The sequence below is a fragment of the Anabrus simplex genome, chromosome 11 (assembly GCF_040414725.1).
Source record: "Anabrus simplex isolate iqAnaSimp1 chromosome 11, ASM4041472v1, whole genome shotgun sequence".
NCBI lineage: Eukaryota > Metazoa > Arthropoda > Insecta > Orthoptera > Tettigoniidae > Anabrus > Anabrus simplex.
Window position 1 is genome coordinate 12,433,725 of NC_090275.1, and position 19,988 is coordinate 12,453,712.

General features: G+C 38.7%; 1 protein-coding gene across 1 annotated transcript; it reads left to right on the forward strand.

Moving 5' to 3' along the window:
- The first annotated feature begins 597 nt into the window (after positions 1-597).
- Vha36-1 (V-type proton ATPase subunit Vha36-1) lies at positions 598-19,774 on the forward strand. Its single transcript, XM_067155788.2, has 6 exons — positions 598-747; positions 1,018-1,135; positions 1,257-1,404; positions 10,863-11,078; positions 19,117-19,195; positions 19,334-19,774. The coding sequence occupies exons 1-6, from the start codon at positions 707-709 to the stop codon at positions 19,482-19,484; spliced, it is 753 nt and encodes a 250-aa protein (XP_067011889.1). The 5' UTR covers positions 598-706; the 3' UTR covers positions 19,485-19,774.
- Positions 19,775-19,988: the final 214 nt, after the last annotated feature.

The following is a 19,988-nucleotide window of genomic DNA, read 5'->3' on the forward strand; positions in this document are numbered from 1 at the left end:
AATTTCTTTGAAATCATTTAAGAAAAAGCTAGGAAAACAACAGATAGGGAATCTGCCACCTGGACGACTGCCCTAAATGCAGATCAGTAGTGATTGATTGATTGATTGATTGATTGATTGATTGATTGATTGATTGATTGATTGATTGATTGATTGATTGATTGATTGATTGATTGATTGATTTTTTTCAACAGTGGAGTGATGCGTTGAAGCCGTGACCACTCTGTGACCGATACAGTAAAACGTGAGTAACGGTAAACGTTATTTAAAACGGTTACTTTTCACATTTATTTTTATTGTAGCAGTGAGATATGTAACAGTTACACAAACTAACCGTTTGTTACACCTCTAATTCTGGAAGAAACATGGCGACGGTAGGTTGCTGGAAAGGTATTGTGTATTTTAGTTTCGCGCTGAGGATTTAAGCTCGGTCCCATTCTCTTTGGTCCCGTTGCTTATATACCCTGTAGGAATGACGAATATAAGAGTGCTTCATTAGGTTTTTCTTATTACGACATCATTTTATGTTACTTTTGGGGATTATCGTAAATTTCTTGCTAAAATGTTGGCATTTGTTCAAAGTATTTCATATAGAAGATACTTCCGTATGCAAAGTGTGATATCTTTCTTGGCATTATCTCCGTATTCGTCAGCTGACCATCGAGTGAAGTATTGCTGCAGATTTTGAAGACCTACTTATAAAAAAATGTCTGCGAGGGAGAGGCTTGCAATATTTCCATCCAGAGGGTAAGGAAATCAATTCTGTTTGATGTAATTCCTTATATTAAGTAGGAGTTTTGATGCTTGGTTGCTTCGGACATTTTTACGGCAATAACAGTGAGAAAGGGGGGAGGGTCCTCTACACCCATCTTCATGTTTGATTTGAATTATCATTGTTAGATATAGCAATCGCTGGAGAAATATAATTTAACTCTTTTTTATTATTAGTTTAATTAATTAAGAGAATGACTTCAAAATTTAATTATTTATTTCTGACGTTACATCCAATGATTTCAGAGCCCAGATGCTTATGAAAGCTAGGCTAAAGGGTGCACAGAAAGGACACAGTCTGCTGAAAAAGAAAGCTGATGCCTTGCAAATGAGATTTCGTCTCATATTGGGAAAGATCATTGAGGTAATGATTACATTTTATTTTTAAAAGTTAAGCCTATGGCATAGTTAAGCTTGTAATGGTGTTGCATGTCCCATTCTGTATTAATCCACTTGCGTTCCGTAAAGACATTTTTCTGTTTCAGACTAAAACACTTATGGGAGAAGTGATGAAAGAGGCAGCATTTTCACTTGCAGAAGCAAAGTTTGCCACAGGAGATTTCAATCAAGTTGTTCTGCAGAATGTTACAAAAGCTCAGATTAAAATAAGAACCAAGAAGGATAATGTAGCTGGTAAGATGTTTCCATTAACTCTGATCATTCTTGAGCCAGTTGTTGATTTGCCTCTAACTGGTCAGTGCGTACTATGCATTTAAAGGCCAATTGCAGAAACTGCGTTCAGACCGTTGCCTACGCTATAATACAAGGCCTTGAAATGCACTCATGGAAACAGGTTGCTTCCTAGTTCACCATTCAGCCGCTAGGATCGCATTCTTGCCCCCTTGTATTCGCATGGCCGTATATGTCAGTAAGTAAATTATATCCTAAATAAAAAGAGCTGAATGTTTTTGCGAGTATTGACAGTATTTTATTTATAGAGCGGTGCTGCATTGGCTTGGATATGTCTTTGAAGTTTCAAAACTTTCCTTTTGAGGGGCTTCTTATCAAGTTTCAAAACTTTCTCTCTTCTACTTGAGTGGCTCAAAGTAATGTTGTCTAACAGAAGTCTCAGAAGTTTTCATAGTAGAAAAAGAGGTGGTTTGTCGTTCACTGCAGAAGTGCCACATACAATGATTTTCGGTATCTGAGGGCTCCTCGATCTTGAAAACGAATAAGACCCAATGTTGGACTTTGAGTAGCTGGAGAAGAGATATGTTCTAAACAGCCTTTACAGTCTGTTTTTTCTTTTGCCACACGAACCATAATGTCATTTTACTCTGCTTGGCGTCTTAGATAGCTGAAGAAGAGCTTGATGTCATAGCTCGTTAGGTTCCTCATCAATGCATAATGCAAATGTATGCTTATGAGGTATTTTACGCAGGCCACAGTGGATTGGGTAGTCAAGATCTATGCCTGATACATTTCTCTCATGAATCTTTTTTACATTCTCTGAATGCATTTGAAGTTTCTTAATATATGACAGGAAATCATTAATTAACCAACTGAGGCATTCATCTTCAGTACTAAAAGATGCTTTGTTTTGCTAGTGGCTTTACGTCGCACTGATACAGATAGGTATTATGGCGACAATGGGATAGGAAAGGCCTAGGAGTTGGAAGGAAGCGGCCGTGGCCTTAATTAAGGTACAGCCCCAGCATTTGCCTGGTGTCAAAATGGGAAACCATGGAAAACCATCTTCAGGGCTGTCGACAGTGGGATTCGAACCCACTATCTCCCGGATGCAAGCTCACAGCCGCGCGCCCCTAACCGTATGACCAACTCGCCCGGTTAAAAGATGCTCGTTTGTTCTTGTTCCTGGAATATGTCCCATGTGAGGTGTTGCAGACATCATGCGCATCGAACAATTTCATAAAATGCTCTATAAAACAAATGGCTTATTTTAAACTGTATTTAATGCTCTCGGGACAAACCACCTCCATACTTTTCAAACCAGAGATTGTTTCAGGGGAAAACTCAATATTTTTAGCTCTTGCTACATTCATTTTTGCCAAATTTGTTGGGCAAATTATTTTCCTTGTTGGTTTCCTAATTTAAGATTTCTGAGTTTGAAGATGCCTCTCAAATGATCGCCGGTCACGGTAGCATTGTTTACAAAATAGTCCAGTGACAAATTTTGGGATCGCCCGATTCTTATGACGTATCGGTAACTCGAATCAAAACTTAGGAACAGAGCCCTACTTCGATCAGCTTGAATTCGTATCTCATGCATAATACTTCCTCTGTATAATGTTTCGAACATTGAACATTCACTGGAAACTTGTGAAATGAAATTCCACTACCTTTAATTTCTCGTGAATAAACCATGACTGGAACAGCGAATGCTTAACATCAGACGAATACATAATACATTCACAACCAAGTCAGTTAATAAACACGTTTAAAGGCGCGAACCTGGTAGACAGGGGGCAAGAAAGCGATCCTAGCGGCCCGGCATGAACTTCAGTGTAACCACTTCCATAGCATTTTACGGGCTCTATTTCCAGGCCTTGTATTATAATGTAGGCAGCGGTTTAGACGATGTTTACGGTTAAACAGTGTCTATGTATGGCTACCGCATTGTAAAGACGTTATTGTTATCACTTAGACACTATCTAAAACCGATGTTCAACCGGCCATGTTTAAACACTGCCGAGAACACTGTTTAACCTCAAATGTGAAGATTAAATCACAATCAGAGGTTATGTACCATGAAACATATAATTTGTATTATGTTGAGACGATTCTGGGAAGAAAGGTTAGTCCGATGGCCCTCTGTGTGTCGTCTGCTGCGAAATGTACGGGGAGGTACAGTTTAAAATAAGATTTCGCTTTTCAAGAGATTTGTTTCTTGAGACCGACAAAGGGACAGTCCGGTAGCCTGCTGTCAAATTTACTGCAATTCTTGGCGACCAATATATTTTATTATACAGTACATGGGATAATTTCCATGGAATAATAGGTCACTTCGACTACATACATATCAGAATTATTTGTCCCGATTGTCAGAGGGCTGTCACATACAGAACACCAACCAGGAGGGATTCTGTTATATTTACAGCCAAGTAAGCACACATAATAGTGATAACCCAAAAATCTGTTGTGTTTTTTTATAATCGTCTCGCTAATTCAGATAAGTTTTCGGCAACTATTAAAATAGGAAAAGGCAAGGACTGAGGAAGAAGAGTCGTTGCCATAACAGCAGCCCTAGGATTTGCCTGATGTAAAAATAGGGAAACTACAGAAAACAATGTTCAGGACTGCCAATGATGCGTTTCGAACCTGTGATCTCCAGAATGCATGCTACATCTATATAGTCCGTACAATTCATTCGTTTACACAGTACTATAGTTTCATCTTCCCTTCGCCGAAGCTATTTAGATTATACTCACTGTAACAACACTATATTCAAAAGTACACTTCCTCGTACGATGGTGTGTCGCTTTAGTGTTGATAATATTATGAGATTTTATTTCCACCGAAAGCGGTATTCTTCTCTGTGGGCAAGTCAGGCTTAGCCATATTAGAGTAATGTGTAGGAAGACGACAGCTGACTAGCGGTTGACGTATGCACCGACGAATTTCATTGGTTATGACAAGCAAAAAGTTCGTTGAAAGATACTTCTACTTCCATTTTCAAACCGATATTCAAAGTTTAAACGATGTCTAGTTAAACACTGGCTGAACATTGTTTATTTAGTGGAAGATCGTGCACAACTTAGACGTTGTCTGAGGCTTAAAACTAGTTTCTGTTGTATGTCACTGTACCATTTTTATTGGCAAGGGTGTATTTTCCAGGGACATGTACTTACAGGCGCACGCTCTGATGTCTCATTGTTTATGGTACGGTACATTAATTTTTGAAGTCCAGGATCTGCTGGCACAGTCTCTGCGATATTATGGGTTGGGTGATATAGATGGTGATTCCCATAATGTAAGGTAAGTGTGTATTCTGCCCGAAGGCACGTCCAAACTTCCGCAGAGGTATGCCTGAGACGGAGTTTACGTACGGTAAGGAAGCCAGTTTCTTTCTGCTCCTCCGTTTCCTTACCCCCACCAACAGCGCGTGGCAACTCATTCAAATCTTGACCACGCCCAATGTTGCTTAACTTCAGAGATTTTGCAGGATCCAGTGTTTCAACACGGCTACGGCCGTTGGCATAGAGAACTTGCAATATTTGTCCCGAATGAGTAAATTTATAATACCAATATAAATCGTCCGTTATTGGGCATTATAAATTTTCCAGCGTTTCACACACTTCCTGGGGCGAAACGTTGGCAACCAGGAATGAGTTAGCTGGAAAATTTATAATGTCCAATAATGGACCATTTATATTGGTATCATGGGTTGGGTCCAGCTGGTGGGGCTGGTGTCTGGCGAAGCCTCTAGCATCTCTTGAGACAGTATTGGGTAGTGACAAGACCATTGTATTACACAGGAAGCAACTGACTTAGTGACAGGTTAGGTTGTAATCCACCAAAATCCTCATATGGTCACAAGGTAGGTTAGGTTCAACAGAATTTCTTTTTGACTGGCCGTTGTCACTGAAACCACTGTTGGTGATTGTGATTGAATTCAATAAACATAATTGATTCAATTACTGGTCTCTCGTAGTTTCATCCAGCAGATAAGCCCGGAACTGGCGAGCCAACACCATACTATCTGTGCACTTTTTAGCGATAGATTTACACCCTAGTGCTGAATCGGTCGACTTCAGTTATCTTTCGAGATTCGTATTGGCAACCTATGAAACACAAACCAAGAATCGCTTATCGCTGTGCGACATCTGGCGTACACTTTACGTACTCGTACTGTTGTTGTTTACACAGCAAAGCCAAACTATAGAATTCATGCTAGGAACACGTTTCGCATTGGGAAATATTATATGGTATTATGTATTGTGTGTGTGACACAGTTGTTGGCGTTAAGATAATAAAGGTTTAGAAAATTCATATCGATCGATCATATTATCGATTCAATTAAGATTTCATTTCCATTCAGTTGGCAGTATTTACCAGAACCGGCAGTGCTCCCTTCTTACTCCTCACGGAGTACAACAATCTATCACTAAAAAGTACGCGTACAGTACATACATACATACATACATACATAGTTCACAGCAATCAGTAAAACAGGATATTAATTTATGGAACTCATTGTTCTTTAAAGAAAAGAAATATCCAGTCAACTTTAGTTGCAGTGAACTTGGTTGTCCAGTATTATTCTGCAAAATAGGAACTTAACTATTTTTGACTAGCACAGTATCTTGTCACACACACACACTGACAGAATGTTAAACACAGCAATACCGACTTATGAACGATGACCTACCAAGCTATGTTCCGGAGTATTCCAATTTTAAAAAATTAATTTCATTTCTACTGTGATTTTGGAATTTTTGACTGTACACACAACTCTCAATTTACCGTAATCGGATCAACCACGTTGCGGCTTAACCGCGATATCAAAAACACTAAAATTGCATGACACAAAAGTAGAAAACCATGACTGATTATTTTCAGAAACAATAAAGTCTGAATATTATTCTTTGTCTTATTAGTTTTAACGAAAAGTGCTGTTATTAATTGTGCTAAGTGCTACTTTTACTGCAACGTAATGGGTAAGTTAGTAAAAACCAATACAGTAGTATCATTCAGTATGCCTGTTCTATTTTAAATTTTTGTGGGTTACCGCGATTTTACTTATCCGGGAAGCCTTAGCCCTACATTATCCCAGTTAATCAAGAGTTGAGTGTATAGGCCTATGTGGCTGAAATGAAGGTGGATAAGCTTCATGGTCTTCTTTAAAGGAGGAATGTGTCGTGGTAATGAAACTCGTGATTTGGGTTTCAGGTACTTTTTACTGTTTCTCAAAATAATGGTGATTGTAATTCAGTTAAATACAAATTACTTCGCAATGCCATCTGTCTTAATGGTAATATACTATGTATCCGTATAGCCTATATATACGACTTTTAAATCTTTTCTTATCAAGTGACATATTAGCCAACTGGTAAAGCTAATAGACTATGGACTTTGAGATTGGTGGTTCAGATTGACCTGTCACCAAGAATTTATAACAGGTAAGTTAAATAGCTTCGTTTGCCACTAGTTTTGTCATTCTGAATGGTGCACCACTCTGTTTGAAGGGAAAATGGAAGGTAGAAAGACTAAAGGAAGACCTAAAGTGCAATTTATAGAAAACACGTATTGCTACTTGAAGCTGCTGGCCAAAGAATGGAAACGCTTGGAAGACCTGCATATTACCCACCAACCTTAGGATTGAGGAGGGTAAGAATAAGTTAAATTTGTGTAAGATGAAAATATATAAGGTATAAATAAATATCAGTAAATATATGTAATATAGGATAAGACGGCTGGAGTGAAGGCGGCAAAAGGAGAATGATAAGAAAAGTAAATCTGTAAAACTAATCTAAAATTTTAGTTCTTTCCCACCTGAAACCCCTATTACTTAGGCAGGTCCTGCATTCTGGCCTTGTTCCTTATTTCCTGTAAAATTATCCTGATTATTAGATTTTCATAACGTTTGCTTTAGTTTGCTTCTCTGGCACCTGAAAGTTTTCCACCTGTCAAACTGTGCAGTCCATCTCGCGCGTCTGGAAGCATACACTTTCTGTTGAGCATGGCATCCTTCGTCAAGTATCCATTTTGCGAGGAGAGACCAGACACGGATCCAACTGATTTTAACGAGCTTCGGTATACCTGTTGGGGAAACTCAACGGTAAGTCATATAAGGATTTAGGTCATTACGCTTAGTTTAGTTTTCAAAAAAAAAATTGAAATCAAAAGGCTCTGCTTCGGACCAGTTGGAGTCAATAGAACACTTAGATGAACAAATTTTTTTTATATATGTCGGGTCTGGAACTTAATAATTTCCAAAAATTGAGGAATCCCTGATTCCAGTGCAACGCGCATATTCTTGGCGAGTTACACCGCAGTCAACCGCAGCTGTAATTGAGTGGTCACTGTACTTTTCTACAAACCTCAACAACTTTAGTTTGAGTCTCGTTGCAGCTGTATTTTTTTTCTACAAAATTAATTATTCTGTGAAGGAACCTAAATTTACAAATGCAAGTAAACTGCAGGCAACTTTCTTTTCTACCTGAAATAGACATAAACGTTCTCATATTACTGTTCCATATATGTCTCTCGTGAATGTCATTACTTATGACAGGAAAGATTTCCCTCTTCTCTGCTACTTCAGCTTTCACTTATCATATTTGCACTATTTTCTCATTCCTAAACATGCACCCCTATTAATAGAGTGTTATCCATTCCACAAAACATGCAGTACTATACAGTGCCCGTAGCTTATCATTTCATCAAATGTTTTTAACTGTCTTCTGCAGTGTCACCGTGTTGGGCAGACGTTTCAGAGTCATGATGTCAGCCGTTAGTGGTGCAAGTCCAATGGATGGCGGTACAATTATATTACCAATTTCTATACCATTGTAAAGTATCGTTGTAAATCCAGTCAACAGAAATTAAATTCATCAGAACACTGAACAAAAAAAAAACAACAGAAAAGACAAGATTAGAAATGAAGCAAAGAGGAAGGAGGCAGGCATCAAAATACCTGTTACCGAGCTTTTAGGAAGACTCAGGCTGCAATGGTTTGAATATGTAATGAGGGTGGACAGAAAAAGAACAGCAAGGAATTATTTTGACAAAGAGGGGGAAGAGACCAATAAGGAGACCAAGGAATCGATACAGTGAAATCAGAGGTCAGCAGGAGGAATGTCAAGTGGGAGAACATAGAGGAACAGAAACTATATTCTGCAGGAGAAGTGGAAGTGACGAGTGCTTGTACACCACACCTGAGAAATTGGAGCTGGAAATGATGATGTACACTCGTCTTCATAAAAAATAGAACACCTTGAAAGCAAGAGATAGGAAGTTCATATTCACAGGACATATTCATTAGTATGTTCTGCAGAAATAATTAGCATTTCAGTCACCTAGGTTCAGCATGTGTCCTGTTGCCTATAGGCACTGGCTCCTCCATGGGCCCTGATAACTTGTTCCATGCGTGATGGCATTGACGTATATAAGGCGTGAATGGCGTCCTGGGGTATAGCCATCCATGCTGCATTCACCTGGTTCCACAGTTCATCTTTGGCGGTTGGCATTGGGACACAGCGCCACACCCGTCGCTTCACCATATCCCACACAAATTTTATTGGCGACAACTCCGGTGATCGGGCGGGCCAGGGCAACAGTCTGACATCCTGTGACAACAAGAAAGCACAGGTTCGTGCAGCAACATGTAGTCGCGCGTTGTCCTGCTGAAATATGGCGTCTGGGGTGTCGAGCACAAAGGGTATGGCTACGGGTCGCAGGATGTCATTCACGTAGGTCAAACTGGTCACATAGCCCTGGACACACACCAACTGTGATTTGTGGTTGTACTCAATAGCACCCCACACCATGAGGCCTTGAGTTGGCGCTGTATGTCTATATGTATAACCATCATTGGTTAATTCCGCTAGCACGGGGGCTGGGTATATGTGTCATCTTCATCATAATTTCATCCTCACTACAACGCACAGGTCGTCTACAGGCATCAAACCCAAAGACCTGCACCTGGCGAGCCAAACACTTCCTCGGACACTCCCGGCACTAAAAGCCATACGCCATTTAATTTCTTTATTATTATGCCTCTCCTCCGTCTGCGGCGAACCAAAATGCGGCTATCATTTTGTGGATTCGTCCGAAAACGCTGTCTGCTGACATTTCTGTCCTTAGTGATGTTGTTCCATACCATTGCAGTCTAGCGTGTTTATGCTCATTACTCAAAGGTAGGTGGAGAAGTAGACGATGCGCCGGTAACCCGGACTGTAATAAATGGCGACGGACTGTCACTCCTGATAGTGTACGATGTGTTACACTGTTCCGCTGTTACGCCAGAGCCGAGGAGAACGCAGATCTGTCCTGGAATGCTATTCGGATGAGGTGTCGATCTTCTCGGGGGGGGTGGGGGGGGGTGTCTGTGTGGTGAGACCAGGCCCATCTCATCGTGTTCTACAGCCTTCTGTGAACCATTCTGTACACACCCGTTGCACTGCCGACACACTTCGTCCCACGCGAGCAGCAATTTACCGGATGGATGCATCACTTTCTCTCATGCCAATAATGTGGCCTCTTTCAAACTTGCTCATTTGATGGTATGGTTCTTGCATACGTCTGCGAGGTATACTGCGCGTCTGCTCAAGTCACACTGATCCATTACCTTCGGTTTATAGTAACATCGAGAGCCGCAGGCACGTTACCAGTCGGTGGTGGTGCGCTGAGATTTCGATGTGGACCTTGAACCTAAGGGCCAACATGTTTCCAATGCTAATCATTTCTTCAGAACGTACGAATGCACATGTCCTGTGAATATGAACTTCCTATCTCTTGTCTTTCAAGGTGTTTTGGTTTTTACGAACATGAGTGTAAATTATCAATATAAAATTACGATGAAGTTTATCGTATGCAAAGAAAATGTAGACCAAGCCAAAAGAAAAGCACGTCTTGGACTTTGAAGGATAATGCACTGCCTAATCTTTTAGAAGTACCAGTAATGTTCCCTAGACATGATAATTGATGTAGAATTCGGGGGAGAGATGAAATATTGTCAGAAATAAAATTAGAAGCAAGATGGTATTGAACTATTGACGATGACCAAAAGTGTTGATTCTTATTTCAATGTGGGCAGAACCATGGGGACTGCTAGGCTAATATTTTGAATTAAATGTCTGTAAATCTATTTGGAGTATCTAATGAGTGAATTCATTTGGCACCACCCTGTATGTATTCCACTGTGTCAGTAAACCTGGTTAAACTCTTTTGTTTCAATTTATTGTTTATTTTCCCTATGCAGCTCTCTGCATAGCCACTGTACATGTTACTGAGTTTCTGTAGTCATGCTACCTCATAACATTCCATGTCGTATACAGTACTCGCAGCATGTCTCCTTTACATGAACAAATGGTTCACTACATGCTTCAGTATGTGTACAATTGATCATTAAAGGCACTGCTACTTGTACTATCTGGAGTTAATCATGTTATTAAAGATTTCATATTTTCCAGGTGTTACTCTTCCTGTGTTCGAGAGCTACCAGGATGGTACGGATACTTACGAGCTGGCTGGTCTTGCTCGCGGTGGTCAACAGTTGTCGAAACTGAAGAAGAATTACCAGAGCGCTGTGAAGCTGCTGGTGGAGCTGGCTTCTCTGCAGACTTCGTTCGTCACTCTCGACGAAGTGATCAAGATAACAAACAGAAGAGTCAATGCTATCGAGCATGGTGAGTTTATATCGTTAATACTTGTCTGATTAGTAAGAAATATAGAAAATGCTTCATTATTGATGGGAAAAAAACTTAGGAGGTGGTAAAAAGATCATAAAAGTAAGACAAGAGGGTATAAAGAGGTAAATCAGGTCATTGAGTAATTTGAAATAACTTTTATTTTCATTGTATCATAAAGTAAATATCATTAGCTTTCGTAGGCGTAACGGTAATACTAATAATGGTGCTGGCTGTGTCCAAGAATTCTCACTTTGCTACATAACATTCATTCTTCTGAGAAATTGACCATTTTAGAGCAGAGAAAAATATAATATGCATAATGCATATTTTATATTAAATATTACATGGAAAAGAATCTTCTAGTAAAAACATTGAAGCAAGAAGCTTACTGAAAAGAACTCAAAACATTTTAACACACTTCATAGCTGCCTCTGTGGATCACTGGTAGTGTGTTGGCCTCCGGATCCCAAGGTAGCGGGTTCAAACCCGGCAGAGGTAGTCAGATTTTTGAAGGGCGAAAAAGTCCATTCAACACTCCATGTCGTACATTGTCGGCATGTAAAAGATCTCTGGTGACACATTTAGTGTTCACTCAACAAAATTAATTAAATCTCAGCCATAGACGCTGCAGCGCCACCCCGAGATGAGGAGGAATGACGTTACGCTCAAGAAACGCCATAGGGCTATGTTAACAACAAAGGAGGGAAGCACAGATCAAAAATATAACACACAGACACTCAGATATATTCACTTACCCAGCCACAAGTAGAAGCAAAGAAATCTGCACTGAAAACTCAGCGCATGTAAAAGAAAAAAGTAGTTGTTTTGTAAATAAAAGAATGGCATGAAGCAATTAAGATGACAGCAAACATTTCAGCAGTTAGATCAGTACCAGGAAGATCTCAGAACAATTCCCTTTGTAGGTGCTGCCTCAAGGAGATTGAAACTCTTGCGCATGTTCTGGGATCTTGTCCTCATGGTGAACTTTTAAGGAATATGCGTCATCATAACATCCGCTCGTTAATTGCGACAACGCTGAAAGACCATGGTTTCCAGGTATTTGACGAGGTTCATGGCTTAGCGGACAACAGAAGCCACAGAAGGATCAACATCATTGCTTTCAAGAATAAGAAGAGAGGTTACATCATCGACCACACAATTCGCTTTGAAAGCCATAAGTCGCAGCCCTCAGATGTTAACCTCGAGAAGAGGGATATTTACTTACCAACAATTCCTTACTACAGGGAGAAATACCAGGTAGAGGAAATCGACATAGTAGGTCTGATGATTGGAGCAAGGGGAACGATTCCCGTTTTTGCTGCTAATTTCTGGAAACGGATGTCTCTGCTAGTTACAACATTACGGAAGATTGCCATCATAACCTTAAGAGGCGGCTGGATTCAGCTCTAGTTCCACCTTTTATTTTGAAATATCGCCACTAGTCTCGTTGCTGTCGACAGCTAACTCCACTGATAGTTACATCGCGGGTGCATAGATGTGAGTGAGAAAGGCCAAGGCCGAGCGAGCGATTCTCCTCTCACCCTCCAGCGTCCCATAGTCGTGTCACCAGGGAGTTGTGATACAGTACTTGCACGGAGCTGATGGTGTTGACGTTTGTACGAAGTCTCCACCTTATCAATACATTCATTTATCTACTTTGAAGTAGTAAATTCAGTCAGTACCGGTTTCGATCCCTGTGGGATCATTCTCAGCTGACACACAAAGAAATAGATACAAAAACATCACATATGAAAAATTTTGTATAACTAGTCCAATTGGAACAAACATGAAATGCTTATTGAAATGGAACTTTCTTGGCTAAAAAATGCTTGTTATATGATGTGTTACCTCATGCATCTATTTTATTGTGCATAAAATGAGGTTTACACTTGTTAACATTAATACTATGAGATTGTTTTCATCTATAGTATATACATGAAAATTTTTTGATCTGACATGGCAAGCCGGTTAAAAGTAGATGAAATAGTAAACTAATGGAATAGGTCCAGTTTCTTATTCATACTGTTTGTTTTTACCACTTTGCACTAGTAAATTGGTAAATGTATGGCACATGTATGCTAAATTAAAGTTTATATTGTTTTTCCATTTATTACAATTTTGATAAATTGCTGCTAGTGATAAAGTTATCTTGGTCTATAGATATCATTGAGAAAAGTTGCTGTGTCGTTGCTGAGTTAAATGGTGACTATTATGAGTTGAATTTCGTTAGAAGTGCCGTGCATCTTGATGAAATTTAAATTATGGAGTTGTTAGCCAATACACGTTTATTGTGATGATAGCGTGGAGGCTTCTTGTATGTTGTAGGGTATATGTATCTGCAAGTAGAAATAATTGGTATAAGAGATGGTGTATTGTGGACTGCGGAAAGTGAGTTGTATGTTATATTACATACGCTGAGTGTTGACGCTGTGTGCTCTGCGCGGCTGCCCGTCGAGATCTGTTACGTGTTATCCTAGGACTGTAGTTGTGGCGGCGGAGGGGAGGTTTGGAGGGATGGGTGGAGCGCTTGTGAGGGGAGCGGGGTTGGAGGAGGGGAGATCTTTGAGCGGTTTATTTGTATGTGTGGGTTGTTGTTTGTTAATTCTTTTTAAATATTAATTTGTTAGGAGGGGAATGACTGCATCGAAAAGAAAGAATATTGTTTTTATCTGTGGTTTCATTTAAGTTGAAATTTGTGTTGATGTATTGGTCTAGGCTTATGTAGAATTCTTCTAGTATACTGAGCAAGGGGCTCTTCGGATTGGTATTTAGGATTTGCATGTCATTATTGATATTTGTGAATCTGTGTTTTTGGTCATTGATATGTTGTCCCATGGCTGAAAAATGTCTATGCTTGATTGCATTTATATGTTCGTTGTATCGTATTTGAAAGTTTCTTCCGGTATGCCCTATATAGCTGGCTCTGCAGTCATTGCATTTCAGACACCTGAGTGGTTGTATTTATTGATATTATTGACTGATTTGGAATTGTATAGTATGTTAGTATTGCTACATCTGGTTTTGTAGGCTATTTTCAAGCCTTGTTTTTTAAAAATGTTAGTTATGGAGATTACCTTCAACGTTCCTCAAGTACAGTATATCTATTTCTCTTCTAAAAATAAATGTAAAAGTATACTTTGTTGCAAGGCAGCCTCTGTATGAGAGGAAGTATTTCATAAAATAAAATATATGATAAAATCTTGGCAGAATTAATAAATAAATTGATAAAGTTAAAATAAATATTAGGGATTTAAAATAAATCTTTTTCTTTTTACTAACAAATCTTAAGTAAGGTGCACCTTAAACTAACACAATTTTTACACATCCTATTTTTAACATTAAATCAAATTTATTAAAATTAAATGTGGGACGAATAGTTAGGTTGAAATTAACAAGAGAGGTTTATGACCATCCTCATAGTGAGATATGTTCAGAGGCATAGCTCCATAATCGTCACATGAAGTTAAAACGTAAGGATATTTTCAACACCAAATATATTAACACCTAATAGGCCTAAAATTTAAAATAACGCAGATAATTCGATCATAAATCACGAATAAAATAACATGGATTAGTAAATCTACTCAATTAAATTCCATGTGCAATAAAATAGAAATCAAGGCAGGTTCGGTAACCCAAGGCGTCAACACACACAGATAGTCAAACACGATCTCACGCCAAGATCAAAGAAACAATATCATCATCATTAGCGACACCACGCCAGAACAAAGGAAGAATGCCCAAGATAAGAACAACGACACAGTTACGTAATTGGGCAAAACAGAGATACGATAATGCATCGGTGCACAGTTAAGATAAGGATAACAAATGCTAGAAACCCTCCACCAAGGAACACATAAAACCCCATGAAATAATATATTATTAAGTGAACTACTTCTTTAGAATATTACATTTAAAAATATAAGATTGAAATAAAACCTACTTAAAATTTTTAATATGTCCCAGTGATAAATGAATAATATGTAGACACATGCCTTAGAATTTACTTATATGTAGGGGAACAGTAATATTTGTACTTAATATGAAGTTTTAAATAAATGAAAGATATTAACATGAAAAGGACAAATAAAATTCACAGTACTAAAATTAATAAATAATAATACCATCATCATCATGTCCCACTCCAGTCGCCCAGGTGTGGTTAACAAGCCTCCTCCACTCCTTTCTGTCCTTCCACTATTCCTGCTCCATTACTTCCGCTACATCCAATCCAGCTTCTCTAATGTCCTTCCAAATCTGATCCATCCACCTTCTTCTCGGTCTTCCAACTGGTCTCTTTCCCTTAACTTCTCTTTCCAATTCCCTTCTTGCTACCCATTTCTTTCCCATTCTTTTTACATGTCTGAACCATCTCAGTCTTGCTTTCTGTATGTTCTGTACTAACAGTTCTATATCTAGCTCTTCTCTGATTTTAATATTTTGAATTCTATCTCTTCTTGTCTTTATAGCTGATGTTCTTAAAAATTTCATTTCTACTGCTTGGATTTTACTATCTTGTCTCTTATTAGTTATCAGCATTTCTAGTCCATATGTTACAATTGGTATTAAGTACTGTTTATATAATGTTAATTTCGTTCTCTTGGATATTTTGTCATTCCATAAAAGCTCTCTGACTTGATGATAAAATGTTGTACCTTTACTTAGTCTGTTATTAATTTCAGGATTGTTTTCATTACTTCCATTAATAATTTTGCGCAGATATATAAACTGTTCTACATTCTCTAACCGTTCTGTCTATATTCACTTGGCTTCTCTTTTTCTCTTTTCCACAGTGTATGACTACAGTTTTCTTTTTACTAATCATTCCAAACTCCTTCAGATTTTCATTCCAAATGTCTAGTCTCCTTTGTACTTCGTTTTCTCCCTTTCCCCAAATCACCACATCTTCTGGAAATACCAAAGCATTCCCTTCATCACTACTAATACTCTGTTTTACACGTTTTATGATTTCATCCATCAATATAATAATGGCAACAGTGCACTTCCTTGCTCGAGACCTTTTTTTTGTATAAAATGTTTGTCACCACTCCCCACTTGGTCTAAAGCCATATTGTTCTTCCTCTAACTGTGTTTCTATTATATCCCTCAGTCTTTTGTGTATGACTTTCTCCATTATTTTTAGCCCATGTGATAACGGTTATACCTCTATAATTTTCACATTTCTTCCCATATCCTTTTTTGAACAATGGTACGTTGATTCCTTGTTGCCTATCTTCAGGTATTCTTTCATCCTTCCATATGGCATTGAGGGCTTAGTATAGCCACTGTAGTCCGAAGCTTCCTGCTGCCTTAATCACATCAGCATTGAATTAGTCTTTTCCACTTGCTTTACCTTTAGTCATTGCTTTGACTGCCCTTTCAAGTTCCAACCATGTTATCAGGTTCTCTTCTTTTTCTCCATCTATTTTCATTTTCTTATCTCCTTCTTCCTCCGCGCAGTCATCCTCATTATAAAGTTTTTCAAAATACTTTGCCATCACCTTCTGAAGACCCTTTTCATCATCTACTATGGATCCATCTTCTCCCTCTAATGCCTTGATTTTTTCTTGCTTTATTCTTTTCGATTTTATTACTCAGTATAATAGTTTCTGATTTCCTCGATTATCTTGCTCAATTTTGTTGGTAAACTCTCCCCAACATTTGTCCTTTTCTTCCTTGATACTCCTCTTTAGTTGTAGTTTTAATCTTTTGTATTCCACATGTAACCTTTCTATCTTATTCTCATCCCTCTGATACATTTTTTTCTTTTCCTTATCCATTTCTTCACCTTGATCCTTTCTTTAATTTTTATTTTTTATTTTTGTGTCCACCACCGTGTCTCCTTTCCCTTAACCTTTGCTTTTGTTTTCCCGCATACCTCATTTGTTTCTTCCACAAATGTCTCCCACTCTTCTCCTCCACTTCGTATTTCCATGTTAGGCAACTTCCTTTTTATACAATCTTGGAATGCCTTTCTTTTATCCTCCTCCTCAATTCCCAAATCCTGATCTTTGGTTTCTTCTTCAATACAATTTTAGGGAATTTTACTTGTTTTAATACCACAATCAATAATCTATGATCACCTTCCATACTTTCAAAGGGGATTATCTTCATATTCATATCATGACGTATCTTCCCCATTCTCGGTCTGATATTATAAAATCGATGTGTGTTCCATACTGTCCATCCCAACTATATCAGCTGATCTTATGGCCTCTTCATAAACCATGTGTTCTTTATTATCAGGTTATTTCTGATACAAATGTCCAACAGTTCCTCTCCATCTTCATTTCTATCGCCATACCCATGTGGGGCTAGAACATTCTCATATCCCATTCTATCAGTTCCCATATGAGCATTCAGTTCTCCCATTATCATGATTCCATCTCCAACAATATGTGTTTCCAGTTCATTGAGGGACTCTTCTTTTTCTTCCACGCTACTCCATCCTGTCTGTGGAGCATACATCTGTATTATTCAGTAGTTCCTTGTTTACATAATATAATAATAATAATAATAATAATAATAATAACAATAATAGGGTATTAACGAAGAAGGGAAAAAAGGTGACATAAATGGCGATTACGCAGTGCATAGGTCAACACACGGTCATAATGGAAACAAACGCAGTAAACATGAATAAACCATAACGGAACGACAAAATGAAAACTCGCAAGAACACCGAGCAAGGATTACCATATCAACAAGAAAATCAAATAGCAATAACACAGCACCAAACGAAATAATCCAAGGAATCATGATAGACGAGCAGAATAAATATTAATCAGAGAGGGAAAATAAAATTTGGAAAAGCAAAAAGAATTTCACAGTTTCCGGTCAAACAATGCACATCGCATTTAAATATCACCGACATGGAGCACAAGCAGTGAATATAAGAAGAACCCGAACCTAAAATCTCACCATAATTTCCATGGTAATAATCAAAATGATACGTACTACATGAATAACAAGACCCCACCAAAAATATAAAAATAAGGTGCTTCCTGGAGTGGAGATAGAGACTATAACATCTTACCCATGCTGGCACATGCGCTGGTAATCACGGACACCAAACAAAATTTAACACAACAAAATCTTACATTCTACAAAATTAAATAGAAGAATAATCCTAAGTGCGATGTTGAATTTGTTTCTATCTGACTCCAGGTTCTTCATATTATGGTGATATAGAGTCCAGGTTTCACATCCATAGAAGATAGTGGTGATGATAACTGCTCGATATACCATCAATTTTGTATATATTCTTATTTAATTGTAATCCTATGTCTGTCTCTGTAACACAATGGTTAGTATTATTAGCTACCATTCTCGGCGGCCCGGGTTCGATCATCGGTACTGCCAGAAATTTAAGAATGGTTTAAATGGTTCACGCAGTTCACCTCCATTCGGGGTGTACCGAGCTCGATAGCTGCAGTCGCTTAAGTGTGGTCAGTATCCAGTATTCGGAAGATAGCGGGTTCGAGCCCCACTGTCGGCAGCCCTGAAAATGGTTTTCCGTAGTTTCCCATTTTCACACCAGGCAAATGCTGGGACTGTACCTTAAATAAGGCCAAGGCCGCTTCCTTCCCACTCCTAGCCCTTTCCTCTCCCACTGTCGCCATAAGACCTATCTGTGTTGGTGCGACGTAAAACAACTTGCATTCGGGGTGTGCCTGAAAAGAGCTGCACCAGCTCAGTTATTAGTATTGTAATCCTGTACAAAAGTGCAACCTCCTGCCGGTGCTCTTCCTCCAGTCTTATACACCTGGCTGTTCAGATGGCCCAGCAGTAGGCAAGGTCAGGAGAACGAGAAGGCCATGCAGTGTGAAGGTTTACAATTACGTTGATATGCAATAGTTTCTTTATCAATCTTACCAAACTCTCAGTTTTCATTTTCTGATCTTCGTGTATTGGGCCTTCTATCATTCCTAGAAGCTTGTGTATGGAAATTTGTTACACCTGATATGACTTGATTTGTCATTGTTTGTGTCTTTCCGTTACTTAACTCACTACCCAATCGTTCACTTGTTTGCAGTGATCATTCCACGTATCGAACGTACTCTGGCGTACATCATCTCCGAGCTGGATGAGCTGGAGAGAGAAGAGTTCTACAGGTGAGTTGTGGAGGCGTTTACTGAATTCACAGAGTCTTGCAGACAGGCATAACATTTTGTAATGAACATATATGTATATATGCTGAAGATTCCATGACAGGAAACTTGGTTTTGATATTTGTTTTGTCTGGATGTCAGGTTGAAGAAGATCCAGGACAAGAAGCGAATAGCGCGTCAGAAATCAGAGAAGATCCAAGCGGACATGAAGGAGCTGGCTCTTAAGGAAGGCAAGGAGATAATGTATGCTGCCAGCATATTAGATGAAGGCGATGAAGATCTTCTTTTCTAATATCCCAAATTGTTTCTTTTGGTGAGAGTTCTTCCTCGGACCAAAATGGTTGTGGAATAGTGTCTGTTCATAGTGGGTAAATTGTGTAGCCAGCAACTTGCTGAAAGAAACCATTAATGTAAATATTCCTAATGTTGAATATTGCAATTTTTTTTAAATTGCTGTAAATTTGTGTAAACTTTTTTTGTTCGCTGTAAACATGTACATTGATTTATGATCCGGTTTTATGTCACGATGAAACATACCTCCTTGGGTATAAAGTAATAAACTCCTCTATGGAAATTACCCAACCCACAATTTTTTACTTTTTCCACCATTCATGCAGAGGTAGAAAATTTGTGCACTGGATTAGAGGTGTTGGAAGATATCCTAACATTTACAAAGTGTTCTGCCCTTAGGCAGGTCCTCTCTTCAGCTGTTCTCTTAGTTTGTTGCTCTCTTGACACTGTCCACCAATTGATTTCTTTTCCATCCTCTTCCACTTCTTCCATCAGCAAACCTTCT

Coding starts and splice junctions, on each gene's coding strand:
- Vha36-1 (XM_067155788.2), top strand. CDS start 707: ATGTCTGCGAGGGAGAGGCTTGCAATATTTCCATCCAGAGG. Junction 748..1,017: donor GCAATATTTCCATCCAGAGG/GTAAGGAAATCA, acceptor CAATGATTTCAG/AGCCCAGATGCTTATGAAAG. Junction 19,196..19,333: donor GAGAGAGAAGAGTTCTACAG/GTGAGTTGTGGA, acceptor TCTGGATGTCAG/GTTGAAGAAGATCCAGGACA.